The sequence below is a fragment of the Papilio xuthus genome, unplaced genomic scaffold, assembly GCF_000836235.2.
Source record: "Papilio xuthus unplaced genomic scaffold, Pxut_1.1 DF826945.1, whole genome shotgun sequence".
Lineage (NCBI taxonomy): Eukaryota > Metazoa > Arthropoda > Insecta > Lepidoptera > Papilionidae > Papilio > Papilio xuthus.
The window spans coordinates 5,363,985-5,384,190 of NW_013531704.1; the positions used below are offsets into that span (position 1 = coordinate 5,363,985).

The 20,206-nt window shown below is 34.0% G+C and overlaps 1 protein-coding gene across 2 annotated transcripts; it reads right to left on the reverse strand.

Annotated features, from left to right (window-relative positions):
• Hexo2 (beta-hexosaminidase 2) lies at window positions 1-18,755 on the reverse strand. 2 transcript variants are annotated; one of them, XM_013317137.1, is made up of 10 exons: window positions 18,604-18,755; window positions 14,399-14,496; window positions 13,212-13,415; window positions 5,660-5,868; window positions 4,039-4,372; window positions 2,715-2,856; window positions 2,213-2,398; window positions 1,724-1,956; window positions 1,377-1,612; window positions 1-1,037 (listed from the first exon to the last, which is right to left on the reverse strand). In XM_013317137.1, exons 2-10 carry the CDS (start codon window positions 14,488-14,490, stop codon window positions 856-858), a joined length of 1,818 nt encoding a protein of 605 aa, XP_013172591.1. In that variant the 5' UTR covers window positions 14,491-14,496; window positions 18,604-18,755; the 3' UTR covers window positions 1-855. The 2 variants fall into 2 exon arrangements, with proteins under 2 accessions (XP_013172591.1, XP_013172589.1); XM_013317135.1 differs by lacking the exon at window positions 18,604-18,755 and adding an exon at window positions 17,537-17,968.
• Window positions 18,756-20,206: the final 1,451 nt, after the last annotated feature.

Genomic DNA, 20,206 nt, shown 5'->3' on the forward strand with positions numbered 1-20,206 from the left:
TATTTAACAATCAATTTATTAACTTAAACTTATTATATTTAAAAATATAATAATATTTTACAGCTAATGTCATTTATAAAGTAAATAATAATTATTATTTTATAACTGAGATCTAATCGTATAAAAATTAAACCTAATATTATTATTAGCACCATTTATCAAATGTGGCAAGTATAAAACTAAATCATGAATTACATTAAATAATTTTATAACACTTTGCCGAAAATATACTTCGTTTAACTAAAAATAATTAAGATACACATTTTGTTAATAATTTGCTTAATTCTACTTTAAATTCTTACTTAAATTAAAATAACAACTACTTAAAGTAAACATCCTGTATAATAAGTAACCGAAATATTTAACGAGTTTCATTATGCTATTTTTAAAGACACAAACTACGAACGTAGTTATAGTAGAGACCAAGATTTCTATAAGACAAACTTTTATACTTTGGTTTTGTTCAAAATGAAATTGATAAAATAAATAGGAATAATTCCATTTGTTCTAGAATGTGCTAAAAATTGTGTAAGTAGAGTATATTAACTCGTTCTTTTTACAAGCGTTGTAATATAAGATTCAAACTTTATAACGGCTCGAGGTTAATTGCCAGCACTGAACTTCGTAGGTAAACCCACTGCATCCTTATAATGCTAATTACATCTTATTGATATTCCCTTGAACTCCACAGCACTGATACTTGCATGTATAAAAATTGTTATTCCTTACATTTCGTTGACAAAATAAAGTCTAAAATGTGTTTTGTCACTGCGATTGGAATTTACAATAAGAGTGCGCAGCAATCGAACGGAGCTCGCATTAAGTTTGAATCGGTGTATACCTGCGGTAAGTGTTCTAGAAGCATCTAGAGTCATGATTCGCGCACCAGGCGGGTGTGAGCACGTCGGGACGCAGGCCGCGAGCCAGCAGGCGCGCGCGGTGCCGCTGCATGCGAGGCTCCGCCGCCGCGAACCCGCTGCGGAGGTCGCTCCACAGCCGCTCACCCACCGCCGCAGCACGAGGCCATACACGAGTGTCTGAACAGTAAACATCATCATCAGCCGCCTATTACATCACTATTAGACATGGGAGTTTCCCAATGCCTTTCATAGTAAAATATATTTAATTTGAATAATTTTTATGGAAAGAGGTAAAGCTAATGGAGTTCAGGATTCAGTGACTTTTTATGAATTTCATGCTGAATTTAAGCTACTATTAAGACCTGTGATCTAACGATCTAAAGCTCCATAAGGCCTGTCTGTCAGAAAAAATAAATGTCGTCTTTGAAACTTTGGCTAAAAACAACGATTTGATTTTCATACAAGTATACAAATTCCAAAGCTTTCTTCCACTCACTCAATACCCTTAGAACTTACCCAAGGCCTGAGCATCAATATACTCGCTCCAGAGTGCGACCTCTCCGCCCAGCACGGTGGGTTCGCGCGGCAGCAGGTGTCCGTACATACGCCGCCAGTTCGAGTACTTGGTCTTGCCCCACAAGCCGTGGTCTAAGTACCAAATGTCTTTTGGTATAGATATCGTCTTGTAACCCAAACGCATCAGCTGCGTCAGTAACGGACTGCTTAGGGGCTCCCAAACTTCAATTATGTATCTAGAAGAATAAGAAAACTAAAAATAAGGCTTCAAAGGGTCGCGAAGACCAGAAAATATCCTCTTCCGAAATATGATCAAAGTCAAAGAAACCAATAAAAAAAATATTTACCTATCCTTATCTAGATAATTTTGGATCCTTCCAGGTTGAGTGAGCTCTGAAGACCAAATGAGGACGGGTTGCTTCTCACCACCTGACGCTAAGATCTCCTCATCCCAAATCTGGAGAGCTTTAGAGTGGAACTCCGCCCACAGACTAATGAAGCCTTCCACATCAGTGTCTAAGCCTTTGTGTTTCATGTAGTTAACTATCTCCTCACTAGAATTCCAGCAACCTAAGTGTACCTGTTAGAAAGTATTCAGTTTAGAAATACATTTTGCTCTTAAGATTAAAAGCAAATTACTTGTAATTAGAAATATATAAAACTTTTAGGAAATAAATGATTACATAAACGCTGAAGTTGAAATGAACTTAATCAAATGAGTCAGACTTTTCACATATATTATAGAATGTTTAGTTACTTCAGCCATTACGCTAAGTATAATAGTTTAATATAAATATCATTTCTTAAAATTTAAAAATTGTCTTTTGAATGTTTACCTCATCACCGCCGACGTGGAAGAGCGCCGGCTTGGGCAGGAGGTCGACGATGTCCTTGTAGAGTCTGCGCAGCACGCGGTACACCGCCTGGTTGGCAGGGTTCAGCTGACCACACGGCGGCTGGATGCACAGTTGCCGCCATGATTCCGCGTTCACGCATACAGCCAGATCACCATAGCCGTAATCCTGGAAGAAAAAAAGATATGTTGTGATAAATAATATGTCGTGTATTTAAATGCTTTTGTACTATTGATAAGGAAGATAAGGCAAATGAGCAAGCGGCCTGATATTGCTTAAATAGCGAATATATATGCCTATAGGCATGTTCAATAAGTAGGACGATAGCAAATGGGTGGATTTATAAAAAAAGGATAATTAACTTTTCTGTACATCCTCTTTCCTGCCAATTCAATTTCTCTTTCTAATCTGTTTTTATTAAAAATTGCCGATTAAAAAGCTATGCTGCAATGGACTTCTGCGCTGTCAAAATGTTGTACATTACCTTGCCCCACTGCCAACCGTTGCCGGCGTGCGCTGGCGAGTCGATCTCAATAACAACGCGCACGCCGCGCACCTTGGCGTACTGTATCAGGTCCTGGACCTCCTCAGTCCTGTACAACTCGTGTGGGGAGTACGCTCCATATCTGGAAGTATACAACTAGTTTAAATACCATTTATTTTTAAGGTAAAGAGTTATTGATAGTAGAATTAATTATACTAGTGTTCGCCATTGTTCGCCATATTTTTTTTAATTTTGATAGAAAAAAAGCTTTATTCACTTATTCTCTATATTATCTTAAATTTGTTAATCAGTGCGTTTAATTTTCTTAAAAAGGGGTACAACATTTCGCTCCACTCATAATAAAAATCGTCTCAAAATAATTGGAGCGAATTATTTAGTGAACTCTAATACCAAGTCCGTCCCTGACATTTGCATAGTAACTATAAATATTAGCGTACATTAATTTATTACTCATTTGCTTACTCATAAATGTTTATTATTATAAGAATCACGGTGTAGTAATTAACATGGTAATAAATAAACGATTACGTAATTTTATTTTTGTTATAAATAAATTCATAAATATTACATAATAGTTCGTAATTTTTTTTTTATAAATATTTTATAATAAATTAAAAACTACTGCATACTTTTATGATTGCGTCCACAGTCAATATGTTTTTATAAAATGATGTTCGTTAACCGCAAATATAAACAGTAATTATGTCTGATTGTTCGAAACAATCGCACTTAATGAAGTAAACCTTCAATTTAAAGCAACTTGTTTTAGCAATTATATGTTTCATAATGTATAGAAATACATTTGCACAATAATAACATTAACATATTATATTTTAATTGTTTTAGCAGATCTTTGTAACGAACTAAGAAATCAAAATTATACGAAATACAAATAATACCATTCTTTTAAATATTTAATTATGTAAATAGTAAAATAAACTAGATCTTTAAAAATAAGCTATAGTTGTCGCCCACGACTCCGTTCTCTTTTAATAAAGCCTATGTACTCCAGACTTTCCATCGGTGCCAAATCAACGAGATCCTTTTTGCATCCATTAATTTAAACTTTCACATTTATAAGTAAGTCAATAATGAATTCTTTTGTAAAAACTAGGTGATAATTAAAAATAAAATGTAGTCTTAGGAAGAAAACCCGACATTGTGCCGGTGTGTCGGCGCAACACTATCCTCACTAAAATGTCGACGTCTATGTCCCCTCACTAAATTATTCTGACACTTCACTTTGTAACGAAAGCGCGCCATTCGCGCCAAAGGATTCTAATTAATAATGTCTATTACTTACTTCGTAAATTGTGGTACGCTCTTCGATTCTAACGGGAAGCTGTGCGAATCTGTCACATGCCAATGGAATACATTCATCTTTGTAGCTGCCATTCCATCGATCGTCCTCTTTATATCGACCATGGGCATGAAGTTTCTAGAAGAATCCAGCACTAATCCTCTATGACCATAAGCTGGTCTATCTCGGACTGTTGCAGCAGCTAAGATATGAAGACCGCATCTCTGTTCAGTCGAGTAGACCGGTCTATCAGAGGCTGTTAGATGTGTTAACGTCTCTAAGCCATGACGCGCGCCGTATACTGTTTCTGCTGATATGTGTACTGTTACGATGTCACCTGAAATGAGGTATAAAGGAAATTAAAGAAGGGATAAAGATGATTACATATTGTTGAATTGAAAATATATGTAGAAAGATTATAAACACATATGATTTTATAACTACAACTACCGCACTAAGGGTAGTTTAATGATTATTTAAACGTTCACATACGGTAGATTTCTTGAAGTTTACACTAAGAGCAGTGTGAGTAATATAGTAGAAGTATTTCATGATGTATACTCTCAAATAAGGGTCGCTATACACTAACTACACTACTCTACATACGGTAGATTTATCTTACTATACACTAAGGGCAGTGTGAGTAAACTAGTTGAGTATATCACACTGTGTACTCTCAAATAAGGGTCGGTATACACTAGCAGCAGTTCCTGCGAAAACCGCACGAGGTCGTCAAATGTATCGCGAATACGTTTCACGCGATAGTAAACAAAGACGGATATAGATTTACGGCCTTTATTAATTGAAATCGTGTTAAACTGCTGTTTCTAAGAGCTGTATAGTATTTTTCTACCTACAGTGTTTTCCCCATTTTATTCGCTATTTTAGCAAATTCATGCATATTGTTTCTTCTCATTTAATTGCTCGTTTTTCTTAACAACGTTTTCAATAAAGGCATAAATCTTTTTTTTTCGCTGTCATGGATTCCGCAGCTAACTAATAAATGTACGCCCCTTAAATTGTAATAACAATACGTAACTTCTAGAAAATTCCTCAACTTCAAACAAAATAGAGTCTTACAGAACACCATGTCATACTTAAATCTATTTTCGTATTATTAGGAAGAAAATCTGACACTGTGCTGGTGTATCGGCGCAACACTAGCCTTATTAAAATATCAACGCTTACTTCAATCCCCCCTCACTTCAATCTGACACTTGACTTGGTAACGAAAGCGCGCCTTTCGCATCAAATGATTTTAACTAATATTGTCTAAAAGTATTTATTCTAGAAGTAATCTTTAATATTATCTTCACTCAGAGCGTCGGTGGCTCAGTGGGTTGAGCACTTGACTTGCAATCTGCAGGTCCTGGGTTCGAATCCCGCCATGTATCAATGTGTTTTTCGATTTACATGTGTATATTTATTCGACGTTCTTACGTTGAAGGAAAACATCGTGATCCAACCTGCACATATCTGAGCATAAATTTAAAGAAATATGTGAAGTCAACCAACCCGCACTGGTTGACAACCAGCGTGGTTGACTAAGGCCTAGTCACCCTTGATTTAGGGTAGGCTCCGAGCCCCTCAGTGGGGAATTATAGTAAGCTGATGATGTGATTACCTTTACTCTGAACATCTAAGTAGTATTCTTCGTTGGTATCCCATGTGAGAGTGAGACTTGGAGACTTGACAGTTAAGCGGACGACAACTGGCGTGGCCACCACATCGGTGACGTTCCCAGCACATTCAGCAACCAGATTGGCAATGGTAATATGAGTCATTTCCACCAAGATCTCTTTAGCCTCCAAGGGAACATCTCTAAAGTCAAACCTGTAATACAAGGATATGGGATTACTCGAATTTACCGGACCTTTAGTTGTAAGTGCGATTTCTATCGCCGAGCAGATCATCTTATCAAAGTCAAAGCAAAGCAAAGTCCACGTTCTCTTCCAACCCAGTTTTTAATAAGGAAAATGGTAATGGTAATGGTAATGGTAAGGGAAAGAGGATCTTGCGAAGGAGGGGACGCATAGGAAGGAGACATATCCTCTTTCTGTGCATCCCCATCCCGTTGATTAGACTATAGGGCAGCGGTGGCTTCGCTATTTTACCGAATTTATATGCCAGCTTGCTCATTATCATGTTTTAAAAGTAGCTCATCTAAATTCTTAAAAATAAAATGTAACCACTCTGCGTATTGCAGATTAATTTAATGTAAGATTTATCTTGCAACATTTACTGCTACTTAATGTAATTAAAAATGCAACTGCAATATATAATTAATGCGGCGTACGAATGTGGAACTAAGAGTATTTTCTTTTTAACAAAATTTATTTTCTGTTTATATTTCCTTATTTTTTATTTCTACACTAGAGACAGAGAGAGAAAAACTTATTTTTATTTGTAAAGGTTCTGTATTATTATTATTCTTCTTCTGTATATTATTAACAGTTCATTAACAAGTTAAGAAATAAACACGATAATCCTTTAGCTCTACGCTAAAACAATAGCAACGCTGTAAAGTTACGTGACAGCTAAGGGTCCATTAAACCAGGACGGAGAGCATAGATTTTAATCGCAAATAAAATTAAACTGTATGCGATTGAAACCATATAAAAGTTTTTTGCACGTCTTTTTTATCAAGAGCATTCACAAAAAAACCTTAAAAAGAAAAATTAAACCATGTTTTAACTGCTTAGAGATACGCGTCCGTAAACCCGCGCCTAACGCGCCGTACGCACGACCTGCAACGGATTTTAGTTGGCTTTCCATGATTTTACATAGCGCGTCATCCGCACCGCCTTTATCGAATCCAGATAAAGGGAATCCTTTTAATCCGTGCTCAATTTTTTTTTGCCGTGGTCTATGTAAACGGACACTAAGGGTTAAAATAAGAATAAATGTAGCATTAAATATTAATTTTCATTAGCATCTCATTCATGATGTTGCGATATCTCATACAATAGTTTTAATTACGACCTTAATAAAAATTGTACAATGTAGTTGTAAGAATTGTTTGCAGTATCGCATTAGACGTCTAGATGTTTCTACTGCGTAGTATAATTTTGTTTAGTAAATTCATGATTTTATATTTATCCAGTAATAAAAGCTAATTAACTTATTCATAAAACATTTATTTCTTAATTAATGAAAGTAAGTTTTGTACTCATCATCATCATCAGCTCACTATATGTCCCCACCGAGGGACTCGGAGCCTAACCTAAGTTAAGGGTGATTAATCCATAGTCAACCACGCTGGCAAAGTGCGGATTGGTTTACTTCACACATATCTTTGAAGTTCTTCTCAGATATGTGCAGGTTGCATCACGATGTTTGCCTTTATCGTAAGAACGTCGGATAAATGTACATATGTAAATCGGAAATCGAAAAACACATTGGTACATGGCGGGATTCGAACCCTGGACCTGCAGATTGCAAGTAAAGTGCTTGACCCCTGAGCCCCTGATGCTCTAGTTTTGTACTGTTTCGATCAAATTGTCGATTCAAAGTTTGCCCGTCAACCCTACCATGACTCGACTAATGAGGTAAAAAAAGGACTATTATAAAGGTCTAAATATGTGTGAAAAGTAAATTGATATTGATGTATTTCTTCAAATTTGGTTGTTGAGTTTTAGATAAAACTAGCTATCACCCGCTACTCCATCCGCGTGGATATATAAAAAAAAAATAGTATGTTATGTCCGTCTCCTGGCTCTAAGTTACCTCCTTACCAATTTTCAGCCATATCGGTAACGCCGTTCTTGAGTTATAGTGTAGCTAACACGACTTTCTTTTATAAATATAGATTACTAGGTGTCGCCCTCGACTTCATCCGCGCGGGATTATAAAATTGATAGTAGCAGACATACAGAATATGCTCACAAAATTTCATGAGAATCGGTCAAGCCGTTTCGGAGGAGTATAGGAACGAAAATTGGGACACGAGAATTTTACATATAAGATTACCTCTGTTATATTACAGGCTATGGTTTTATAATTGCCTTCTACCTGTAATGGGTTACATTTTTTTTCAGTTACTTAAAAATAAAAATATAGCATAATGAATAACCACTATTAACCACCCACATGGTTCAAACAAAAGAAGGCGTAGGTGGGATAAGACGGACCATAACCAAAGTTGGCAATCGCGACATATCGAAGATTCCCAAGACAATGCACTACGAATCGTGATAGGTCAATTACCTTTATACCAATACATGACAAATTTACACGAACACTAAATAAATATTGTTATATGAGAAAGGTGGATGACCGATGACTGTCCAAAGTCACTAAACACCAACGTACATACTCATATATTTGACGCTGTGTATGTACCGATGTATTTGAGCAGGGTGAATGTATCTATTAATTTGAGGACTTTTGTTGTACCGATATAATTGATTACTTTTGGTGTACCTATATATTTGCATATCTTGTCTGTTACGGTATTTATGACGCTGACTGTACGCTATCGTCTCATAGCAACATGTATGTGCCATTTTTGGTGCTATGATTCATAGTCATAGTTTGCAGTAGATAAGACATGATTGATTATATTGTACGGATTATATTTCATACGCTCCAAGTGTTTATTATAGAGATCTAGTGGCAGCTTCTTAAGGCGAAGGAGTTAATAAAAACCTTAATATTATTTTTTTTTATTTCGCCCTCGACTCCGTCTGGGCAGAATTTAAAAAAACTTAATAAGTAGTCTGTGTGTTCTTCCCTGCTATGATCTATATTTATGCAAAAATTCCATCAAGATCCGTTCAGCCATTCTGAAGATACCTTCAAACAAACATCCATCTATCCATCTAAACATTCGCATTTATAATATTAGTAAGATAAAATAAAAATTCTGTTCTTAAAGTGATTCTTCACTTATCTGCAATGATTTCGATTCCTTCTTGCCAATAAGTGCCAGCAATGATAATAAGATTGGGAGCGCATCAACAAAAGCAGACAAAACGTGAAATGACTTTTTTCACTCTTCTTGGGAAACAAAATATACTGGTTTAGTTCTATAGAAACATCTCAACCATCTTGACAAATAAAAATGCAATATGAACAAAAGAAAATCATCATACACAAACTAAATATAACTCCAATGCATTCAACACTAAGATAAAACGCGAATCCCTTTACACAAAAAGAAAGAAATCGAGAGTAACTTGGAAACGTCAACGACCGAGTTATAGGGGGAAAGAATTCTTTGAAAACGTTTGTACACGTTTTCTACGTTATGCGGAAGTAACATCGCTTATGGCATCCAGTTTGCGGAAGAATAACAAGAAAATAGTTTAATAGTATACGATTCTTCAATCATTAATTGTAACAAAATTCCTACTAAGTTTTTGTCTAAAACAAGTTAAGTTTTAGAATAAAATTTAATAACCTGATTTAATTCTACTTATTTTTTATACTATTTTGTTCTTCTAACTATTGTTATATTATAAATGCGAATGTTTAAATGGATGTTTGTTGCAGGATATCTTCAAAAAGGCTTGACGGATCTCGATAAAATATGGCATACATGTAGACCATATTCTGGAAGAACACATACTAAGTCATTATTTAATCGTACGCGGACGGTGTCGCATGCGACAGCTAGCTTAATATAAATTACAATATATTGTCAAACAGTCTGTAATCTTCCTCATTCGCTAGCAAACATAGATATTTTTAGTTAGTTCCTGAGATTATCGCGATCTTTAGCTCTATTATGTTATAGATATAGATTGGGAAATGGCTAGGAGTAACGTCACATTCGATGTTCTGCGAAGTGTCACGCGACGTAACGCCGCGCCGATGTCACAGGAGGCCGAGAATAGACAGACGCTTATTAGACACCTGCAGCGCTCTCCACACTTATCTTTTTAAAGTACTAGGGTTGCCATCATTTTAGATTTCAGATTTTTTTTATATTTGCATGAACAACGTATAAAACTAAGCTGTTCGGAGGAAGTAACAATTGATGTTCATTTGTTCAGTTGTATCTTTTGTCATCTACATCATGCAAACATTTATTATAGCAAATAATATTTATGACATGGTTTTGATAACATTAAAAAAAAAATCATCATCTAGTCTTGAAACATCTGTAAGTTTTTCAATAGAAGATAGAATAATTAAAAGTTAACCAAACTGCAGATTCAGATAAGTATTCAAGAAAATCACTTTTTATTGTATACTATTTCTTTAATAACAACAAAATAGTATAAGTCTATTATGGCTTACAATGTTATAAATTCATCACACAAGATTTTACGAAGAATAAATCTCATATTGCTCGGTAATGTAAACGCAATCTGACACTTAACATAACGTATTACTAGCGGTCCTTCACTACTCCGTCTGAGCGAAATTATACAAAAAAAAGTAACTCTTGTATCCTTCCAGACTTTGCTCTACATGTATGCCAAATTACAGCAAGATCTGTTTAGCGGTTTTGGAGATATATGTCAATCAATCCATCTATCTAAACATTCGCATTTATAATATATGTAAGATTTGCTTTACTTTTCTTAATTACTTTAGATTGAACATTTTATAAATCCCGAGTTACCTAATTTTGGTCAACGGAATAAATCAATATTTTTTGCGACTATCTCCTTTCTATAATGACCTTCAGTATAATCCTGTAGCATGTAATATGAACTTTAGCTATATCGTTAGCCTTATACACGTTGGTTTCTGAAACCAACATCCGTGTATAAAACATATCGCCATCCCTCTCGTTATCTTTGACAAAAGAGAGATAACAATATGTGTTATACAGGGGTTTTGCTCAGAAAGCAACGATAAGGGAAATAAATACATGGTAACCCTAAACGCGTTTGTATCTCGCAACATATTGGGCACGTATTATGCGTATATTGTTAGAACGCACAGTTCGACCGTCATAATATTGCGTAAGAGCCCACGTCATTCTCAGATGTTTGGCTTTATCCGATAGAGTAATGTTTCTATGCTTACAAATGCTCTTTGAATGTAAGTCAATATATATCAAATCAAATGCCAATGAAGTAATCATACTAATATTATAAATGCGAATGTTTGGATGGATGTATGTTTGAAGGTATCTCCAGAACAGCTGACCGGATCTCGGTGAAATTTGGCATACATGTACAATATAGTCTGGAAGAACGCATAAGTCATTAATACCGCGATGACGGAGGTGTAGTCGTAGTAAAATAATATATCTGTAATGATAGATCGCGATTTAAAATTATATAAAACTAGCTTTAAAATAAAAAATAAAAAAACTTAATAAGTAGCCTATGCGTTCTTTCAGAACATGTTCTACATCTATGATAAATTTCATCAAAATCCGTTGTGCCGTTCCGGAGATACCTTCTAACAAATATCCATTCGCATTTATAATATTAGTAAGAAGTAAAATAGTAATTTTTTTAAATGTTATTAATAGATATTTGATGAACCTTATACACATTTTTAGGTAAGAAACATAACAAAATAGTTTGTGAAAAATCACTAGTCGTTTTACTATGTGAAATTTCCATTTACGATAAGTTTATCTTTGTAGGTCAGCGTTAGTGACCCAGTCAATCCAAGAAAAAAGAAAATAGTGTAAATAACATTTGATCTCGTGTTACTAAGTAATATAACACACCATTTAATATTTATTATTTAACGGTGATAATAGAACTAGCTTGATATGTTACCGCCGTAAGTACCTCGTAAATCTTACCAATATTATAAATGCTAAAGTTTATTAGAAGATGTTTGTTAGAAGATATCTCCATAACGGCCCCACGGATCTTGACGAAATTCGGCAGAGTTGTAGGACATAATCTAGAAGAACAAGCTACTTATTAAGTTTTTTTTTTAAGCTAGTCTATTATAGGTTCAAATTTATTACTAAGTATTGCAAAGGAAATATTATTATGTTATCGTAAGTGAAATGATATTCAATATAAATGTGTAACTTCTTTGTGACACTGGGAAATGTCAGTCGTGTTTTTTTTTTGTATGATAAGGCGGCAAACGAGCGAGCGGCCACTCGAAATCGCTGAAGTAGCGAAGTGATCGTTGCCCATAGACATACGCAATTGCATATGCGTTGCCTACCTTAAATCGACGGAGGAGAGGATGCACAGAGAGAAAATATTTTCCCTTTCCATGCATCCTCTCATCCGGAAAGTCCACTTATACTTCCCATCCTTTCCTTATATGAAAAGGGTGGGAAGGGAAAGAGGACTAAATTAGGCCTCCGGGACGCACACTCATCAGACGAAACGCGGAATTGCTTCCACTTCACGCCTGTTTTCTGTGTGGTGGTGGTATTTCACCGGACGAACCTGGCCAATTCGTGCGAAGATGTTAAAGCGGGTTCTACCACTCTTAAAATCAACATATCATCAAATAAAAATGTATTTGAAGTCAACCAAAAGAGTTTCTGATAGAAAATGATAACGTCTATGTATTTATCTACTTGGCTACCACGTTTATATTATTCATACTTTATTTCTACATTCAAGGGAATTTCTCGCAAAGTACCTATTAATCTTGTGATGTTATCAATTTGTTATGTCCTAGTTACCTCGCAAACGTTCAGCCAACAACAACTAGTTTGCTAATTACAACTTAACGAAGGAAAAAACGATTTGCAGCACAAAACGTGTTTGATAATGCATTACCGGTTCCATATTATCGCGTGTATCTGTTTTACTGTGAGTTTCAACATGTCTGTGTTTTTTAAAGAGAATATTAAAGGAATATCTGTCGCCTGCGACTCTGTCCGCGTGAAATTAACAAAAAACGTAATTAGAAGCTTAAGTGTTCTTCCAGACTATGTTTTATAGGTATGCCAAATTTTATCGAGAGCCGTTCTAGAGATACCTTCAAACAAACATCCATCCATCCATCCAAACATTTGCCAGATTATTAGTAAGAAAACAATATGTGTCGATACAAGAGACGCTGTAGTCAAATTTAATGTCCGTTTTAATGGCTTTCAATTTGATGTTGCTATCACAAAAAACCTCTTCATTTTCGACCTATCATATGCATGAAAAATTGTCAAGGTCATCCAAACAAAACAAATTGTATATCATAATAATTAAGTTACAGAATTTCGATGTATCTTAGTTTATCTCAAAGAACATTGAAGAGTATTTTTATATGAATTTAAATTAATTAAAACATACCTTATAGAATTTGGATGTATTTTGATAATGTTTTGACTCAGGGACGCAGTTACAGGTCTGGGCCACATGCCTCCAAAGCGACCGCACACTGTCCGGCAGAGGTCCAAACTCTTGAAGACATTGGTGGCGTTCACGTGACCTTGCGATGGTTGATCTGACCTCTCGCAGCCGTACTCCGGATCGCATTTGTATACCCATGATGGTCTGCAACAAAATTGGTCATGTCATGTACTTTGTCCATCTGCTCTAATTCAGTCTCTTCTTATATGCTCTTTAATACAATACATCCATATTCTCTTCGATCTTATACCTATTAAACTAACTAACTGTTTAAAAATACGTCTTTATGAAGTTGACTTAAAAGATTTAAACATAGTCCACGGTAGATACGGTATAAACATGGCGAATTCCCAGCCTTTGCTAGTCAGATGGCTTTGATTACAAAGATATAGCCAACAAGCCTTTATCAATTCATTCTATAGGTTAAGTCTTAACTATTTATTGGGTTTCATAATACAACTAAAAGCCAAAACAGTAACCAAAGTTTATAAAATTTAAATTCCAATTAATTATGTATATATCATCATAGACTACATACTAACTACATCATTCTATTCAAAGCAATTTCGAATTAGAGACTCCTTAACTCAACGAAGTATATTGATGCTGTATCATCTTATTATTAGTGTTAATAACTTTTTAGTATCCATTACGTTGTCAAGATATAAAATTGAAAATATTATTATATTAACTTTAATGCTAGCTATTAGCTTTAGTGTTCCGTAAATATGTACAAATACAATATGTCAGTTGTAATTTACGTAGAGAATTATAAAATTTCATTAATGCAAAAGGTATTAAATAAAAAATCTTAAAAAAATAAAGAATAAGATGAAAACAAAAGTTTACTTTACTTAAGCATTTAACTATAAATAAATAGTTTATAATTATATATTTATTTTTTAAATATTCCTCCCAAATAGGGTTGGCGATAACCAAGCGGCCGGTCATATAAATTAAGCCAAAACGTTAAGGTTCATAAAACCTTGTACGACCACGCGATTTGAGTGGGCTAAGGCCAGAGAGGTGATGACAAATTTGTCATTAGTTAATTTTATTTTGTGATTGAAAAAAAATATAAAAAAGATATAATGAACTAATAAGACACGTTATAATATATAACTTACTTATATGTGTCAGGATTAGTTTCCAATCCGTGTACGTCGCTTCGCGCCGAATGAACAAGTACTGAAGCTAACAGTACCCAGTGCCACCCCATCTTTATCTGCAATATAATAAAAATCACTAATTACATATTAATTTATAAATAAAAATCATTTAAGGTCTGGTAGTAGTACAAAACTAGCAAAACAATTCGATCGTATCCAATTGAATCTTATTACATCTTTTCGATTTCTTTATATAAAATTTCTAGAAAAAGAAAATAAAGTGTAGAGTTGTGAACCATTGCAGATGTATTTTCCATCTACCCGATATTAATATCAAAAACCCTTGGACAGATAAGAGTGAGAAATATCCTCTATCTTTCCGTTCTTTCTATAGCCAATGGTCAGTTCGATCTTCTGCCGAATTCAAGTGATTGCTTCCATATGACATAATAAAAAAAATAGGGACGGATTAATAATCTCCTTCTTTTTGAAGAACGTGAGTCCGTAATATTTGTTGTACCAAAAAATCACTAAGAATGACAAACATACAATTTTATTATTATTATATTCTTTATAACCACGATCTGAATGCGTTAAAGCAATGCAATAATGCTCTTGAGTATCGTTGGTTGCTAAGTATTCGCTCATATTTACTGCAAGTGATGATATCCGGTTGTTGCAAATGTAAATGTAATATAATTTGATGTCCATACGGCATTGATTTACGCGGTCGCTCTGTGGTTCGATAAATAATCTTACTGATATTATAAACTAGTTGTCGCCCGCGACTCCATCCTCGTGGGTATATAAAAAATTTAAGATATAGATAAGTTAACTAAAAAGCAGCTCTTCAAGGCATAAATTCGGACAAATAAATAAATAAATAGTATCCTATGTCCGTCTCCTGGCTCTAAGCTACCTCCTCACCAATTTTCAGGCATATCGGTAAAGTCGTTCTTGAGTTATAAATAGTGTAACTAACACGACTTTCTTTTATATATATAGATGAGAATGTTTGGATGGATGTATATTTATTTGAAGGTAACTCCAGAACGGCTTAATGTATCATGATGAATTTTGGCATACATATATGCATTATGACGGTATCGGTATTCCGATTATTCAAAACTCGAATTATTCAACATAAAACAAAAACCGGTCTTTAAGGTAAAGTTTTTTTAATAGTGCAAAATTCTTATCGTTAACATAAATACGTTTTATATGCTAGAGTAAAAAAAAACATAGATCGGTGAGTACGAGGAAATAACCGCAACATCACAGAAACATTGAAAAATAGACTTTTAATGAACTTCCCACAACCAAAGTTTTCATCTGGTTCGATAGTTTGATCTTAATAAACAGATTAAAAAAGTCGTTCCGATTTAAACAAAACTGAAAAATAATTCCAAATTATAATCAAATATTTTCATATTCTTACACACTTCAATCATTTTAATAGTGTTAATCATTATAAAAACTTGAACTTTATGTTAACAACAATTAAAGTTTATCTTTATGATAAATTGTAACACTTAGAAACGATTCTGCAAACGCGTTGCACACATATTATAATGACGCGCGAGTAACGGGCCGGCACGCGCCACTATCACGATTGTACTATCGGAACCAACACGCCAACAACTTCCGTGCGTGTCTGGCAAACATAATAAAAAACACACATTTAAATGTCACCAATTAAAAATAATAAAACCCATCGTACACAAGGCAACAAAAATTTTCGAAAACTGGCTATTTTAGTCGTTAGGCAACTTACAAAATACAATGTTAAAGATGATCGTACGCGACATTTCTATCTGTCATTGACAAATACAGTTGCTTGCATCTTGATTATCAAGATCGTTGTGAGAAGAAACAAATCTATTCAGTTGATATGTAGTCACTAAGCCTTCACTGACCGTATAGACGATTCGCGTGACGCGACCATACAACGTTAGTTTCGACGTTTTACGTTGCCTTGTGTGCGAAGGCCCTAAATAAATAATTAGTGACAAAACAAATATCATATCCAAGCAGTTTTTTATGCCAAATCAATCTCATTTTCGTCATTCCTTCTTTCCTTCCTTCACTTCTTGATTATTTCACATACTGATAAAATCTATTTTATACTATGTTTACAACATAGTCAAACATATAATTTAGTCAGTTAAAGGACATCTTTAAACAATTTATAATTCAAGAAACATAATTATTTTTATATAACCTACATTCACGAAACAAAACCGGCTTGCGAAAAACTTTCGTTAAGAAGAAAGTGCGTTAATTCATTATGCGTACACTTTCTACTGCATACATTAAATACTTGTTGAGAATCGCAACCAACCTGTCTGGCAGAATTATTGTTTACTAAATGCTTTTTAATATCTGTGACAACATGATACCACAGATAATTTTATCTTTTCTCTCCATCGAGGTAAAAGAAAGGTAAAATATAGAAAGCAATCAAAAGCTTAAGCTACATTTACGGTTGTCAGTGGGTTTCTGAGATAGAAATCTCCGTTAAATCATATTGTTATCTCTGTTTTGTGAAAGATAATGACAGGGATGGCGATATATTTTATACAGTAAAGTCTCACCTACGGTAATTCCTTCGATTTGAGTTTTAGTTATTTTTGAACTACTTCGTTTTGATGTTATTATTAATATTTCTATTATTAAATTATTAAGAAAGTTTGACAATCCTTATTATTAGACGTAATGAAAACAGGTAAAATCAAACACATGAATTGCAAGAACATTACCAATTCGAATATAAACTTGTATCGACTTGAGCTAGTCTGTTAGTGTCCTTAAAAATATGTTTCTACATTTTCTAATAGTAGCTTATATTAAGAAGGTATATTGCTGCGTAAATACCAGTGGATTTTCCGCACAAAATTTTTATTTTGATATTTACGACCAATACTAATAATTCCTAATTTATTTACTTTGATGACACAAAGGCGTCTAAATTATAAATATCTAGAATGTAAGAGTATTTAAAGAGATATATGTAGTTATCGGATAACAAAATCTCTAAAATACGATATCAAAGTAATAAAAAAATAGATAAAAATACTCACAATGTAGTTACTTATCTTAATACAATTTACATGTATCTGTAATCGGAAAACAAAGAGAAAATAAATAAAAACTTACTTTTCAAACGTAAAAGTGATGTATTGGAACTTGGGAACGCTATTTTTTCACTACACAATATTTTTATTATTACACTTTCTCTATTTAATCTATTTTATTTAAAAAATAACTTATTTATTCACCAACAACAAAAGTTACAATTCAACCTCACAACAGAATCATCCCAGGAACACGGTTTTGTTTTTATTTAACCCCATCGAAGTCAACAGGCTAGGGAACGAAACCGGACTCTGGTTTTTGCACTTTTATTTAATTTTTATTTTCTTTTATTTCTTTTGCAACGCGAGTGTTGTTCACAACGCGACGGTCGAGAATGATTTGAATTAAATGTCGATTGTCGGATCGTATCAAGTAATTTTGTTATTGTTTAGTAAATGCCAACGGTTAGAAAACATTTTTAACGTTTCAATAAATGCGCGCGCGCGAGTCTGTAGCGCGAACCACTCTGATTGGCCGACGCGACGCGCGCTCCTCGTTGCACGAGATTTGGCGGGAGATCCGCGTTTTTACCGTGCAACTAGTTTTTAATTCGAATTCTTCGCAAAATTAATCAACATTGCTGGCTAGTCAATACACTAACGACATATACAACTAACGAAAAAAGCAATGTAAATTGTTTTGTATCTTATTTCTTAATATGGAAGGATTTATTATTAACGAATAATTCATCCTTTCTCCTAAAATCCTTGAAGGCGAGGATCATATTAGATTTTTAAATTGTATTACGACCAGCCAATACAAGATTTAATTCAACTAGAGCGAGAACAATCATTGATCTTAAGGTCAATTCAAGACACGTCTGGTACATTGAGCTAATTGACTCTATTTAACATACTAAATCTTATACAAAATTTTACATTCAATAATCTTAGAGATATTCAAGTTAATAATTAAAAGTTATTCCGAAACTAGCTGTCGCCCGCGACTCCGTCCTGTATTAAAAACAACATAATACCTGTATGTTCTTCCAGACTTTGTTCTAAATGTGTGCCAAATTTCAAACAAACCATCCAAACTTTTGCATTGATAATATTAGTAAGAGTAAGAATATTTAAAAATAAATTTACCTATGCGTTTATAAGATTTATAGCTTGATTATTAATAGATGAATACACGAATAGCCCTTAGTTTTCCGTACCCGTGACGTCAATAGTGCCGTAGCCAAAATGTTCAAAACAGATTTCACAAATGGGACACCACTTCACCCACACTTTCATTACGCGACATACAATGTTTTAAAAATACAATGACATATCATATCGTATTTATAACGTACGAATACTACGCAGAATTTGCATTAATTATACGTATTGTCAAAAGATAAAAACTATCAAAAAACATAAATATTCCATTATATCAATAATTAAGGTACTTTATTTCTTCGTATCGTTTTAACAGAAATATAAGAACATGTAAAATAATAATTTCCTTTGTCGTAGACAACCTTGGAAACGTACATTAATATTTAAAAAAACAAGGTCTCGCAAGCCAATTATACTAATTACTAAGATATAACTTAACAATTTAAGACAGTTTATTTGGACTAAAGGAACGCATTGCGACGCTAAGAAATCATTGTAGAATAAGTAAATCAGAAATCTACTGCTCTTTTCAAAAATTTAACGATGCTTGGTAAACTAAAGACGTAATTATCTAGTTACCATAAGTTTTTCTAAACCCAATAATAGCATATAATTAAATTAATAACTCTTCGATATTTTACGAAATGAGCTTATCGCCTTCAAATATTATACTTCTGAAGTTAGTGCCAGGAGTTAACCTTTGCGCGACCTTTTGCGCGAATGTATGTTAATAACGTAAATACCTGTTCAATGGTTTGTTCGGTTTTAAAAGGCTCACTATTATCCTGATTCATTATTCGTTATTAATTCGTTTTATTTTTTTTTTCAAAATTATCACATGCTAGCATTATATTTTTGCTTCATCTTCTTGAGGTAATTTTCATTTATAAAATAAAAAATCTTACTAATATTATAAATTAGAAAACTTGGATATGTAGATGGATGGATGTTTGTTTGAGGAAATATCCAGAACAACAAATCTATTCGATTTCAGTAAAATTTGGCATAGATGTAGAACATAGTCTAGAAGAACACATAGACTATTAATTTGTTTTTTAATCAGGCGTAGACGGAGTCGCGGCAAGTTTAAGTATAAAATTAGAGAGAGCTCGAAGATATGATACCATGGTATCATAGAGCAACACAGAATAAATAATAAATATAGGTAATAAATTATTCATTGTTACTTAATCTGTGCCCAATCGGGCCTCATGGCAGAGGTACGGTGATACCGTTAACTTCATTCGTCGTGGGAGCCGCGCCGAACACCATTGTTCGTATCAAAGTACTGCGCCTACGCACTACCATAGAAAATAGATTTACCTTTATGGTAAAACTCGATACATATCACGTTTGTTAAATTGAAATCTTATATAAAAAAATTGTCGTGTCACAATGTTATCCACACTCATCCGGAACTATTTGACCGATTTTTTTAAATTTTATAAGCATATTCAATAGGTCTGAGAATCGGCAACTATTTTTTAATACCGCGCTGAAGGAGTCGCGGGCGACAGCTAGTGAATAGGTAAAGAATCGTCAAGAAATCTTAGTTGTAACGAACGAGTTAATTTTAGGTACGAAAAGA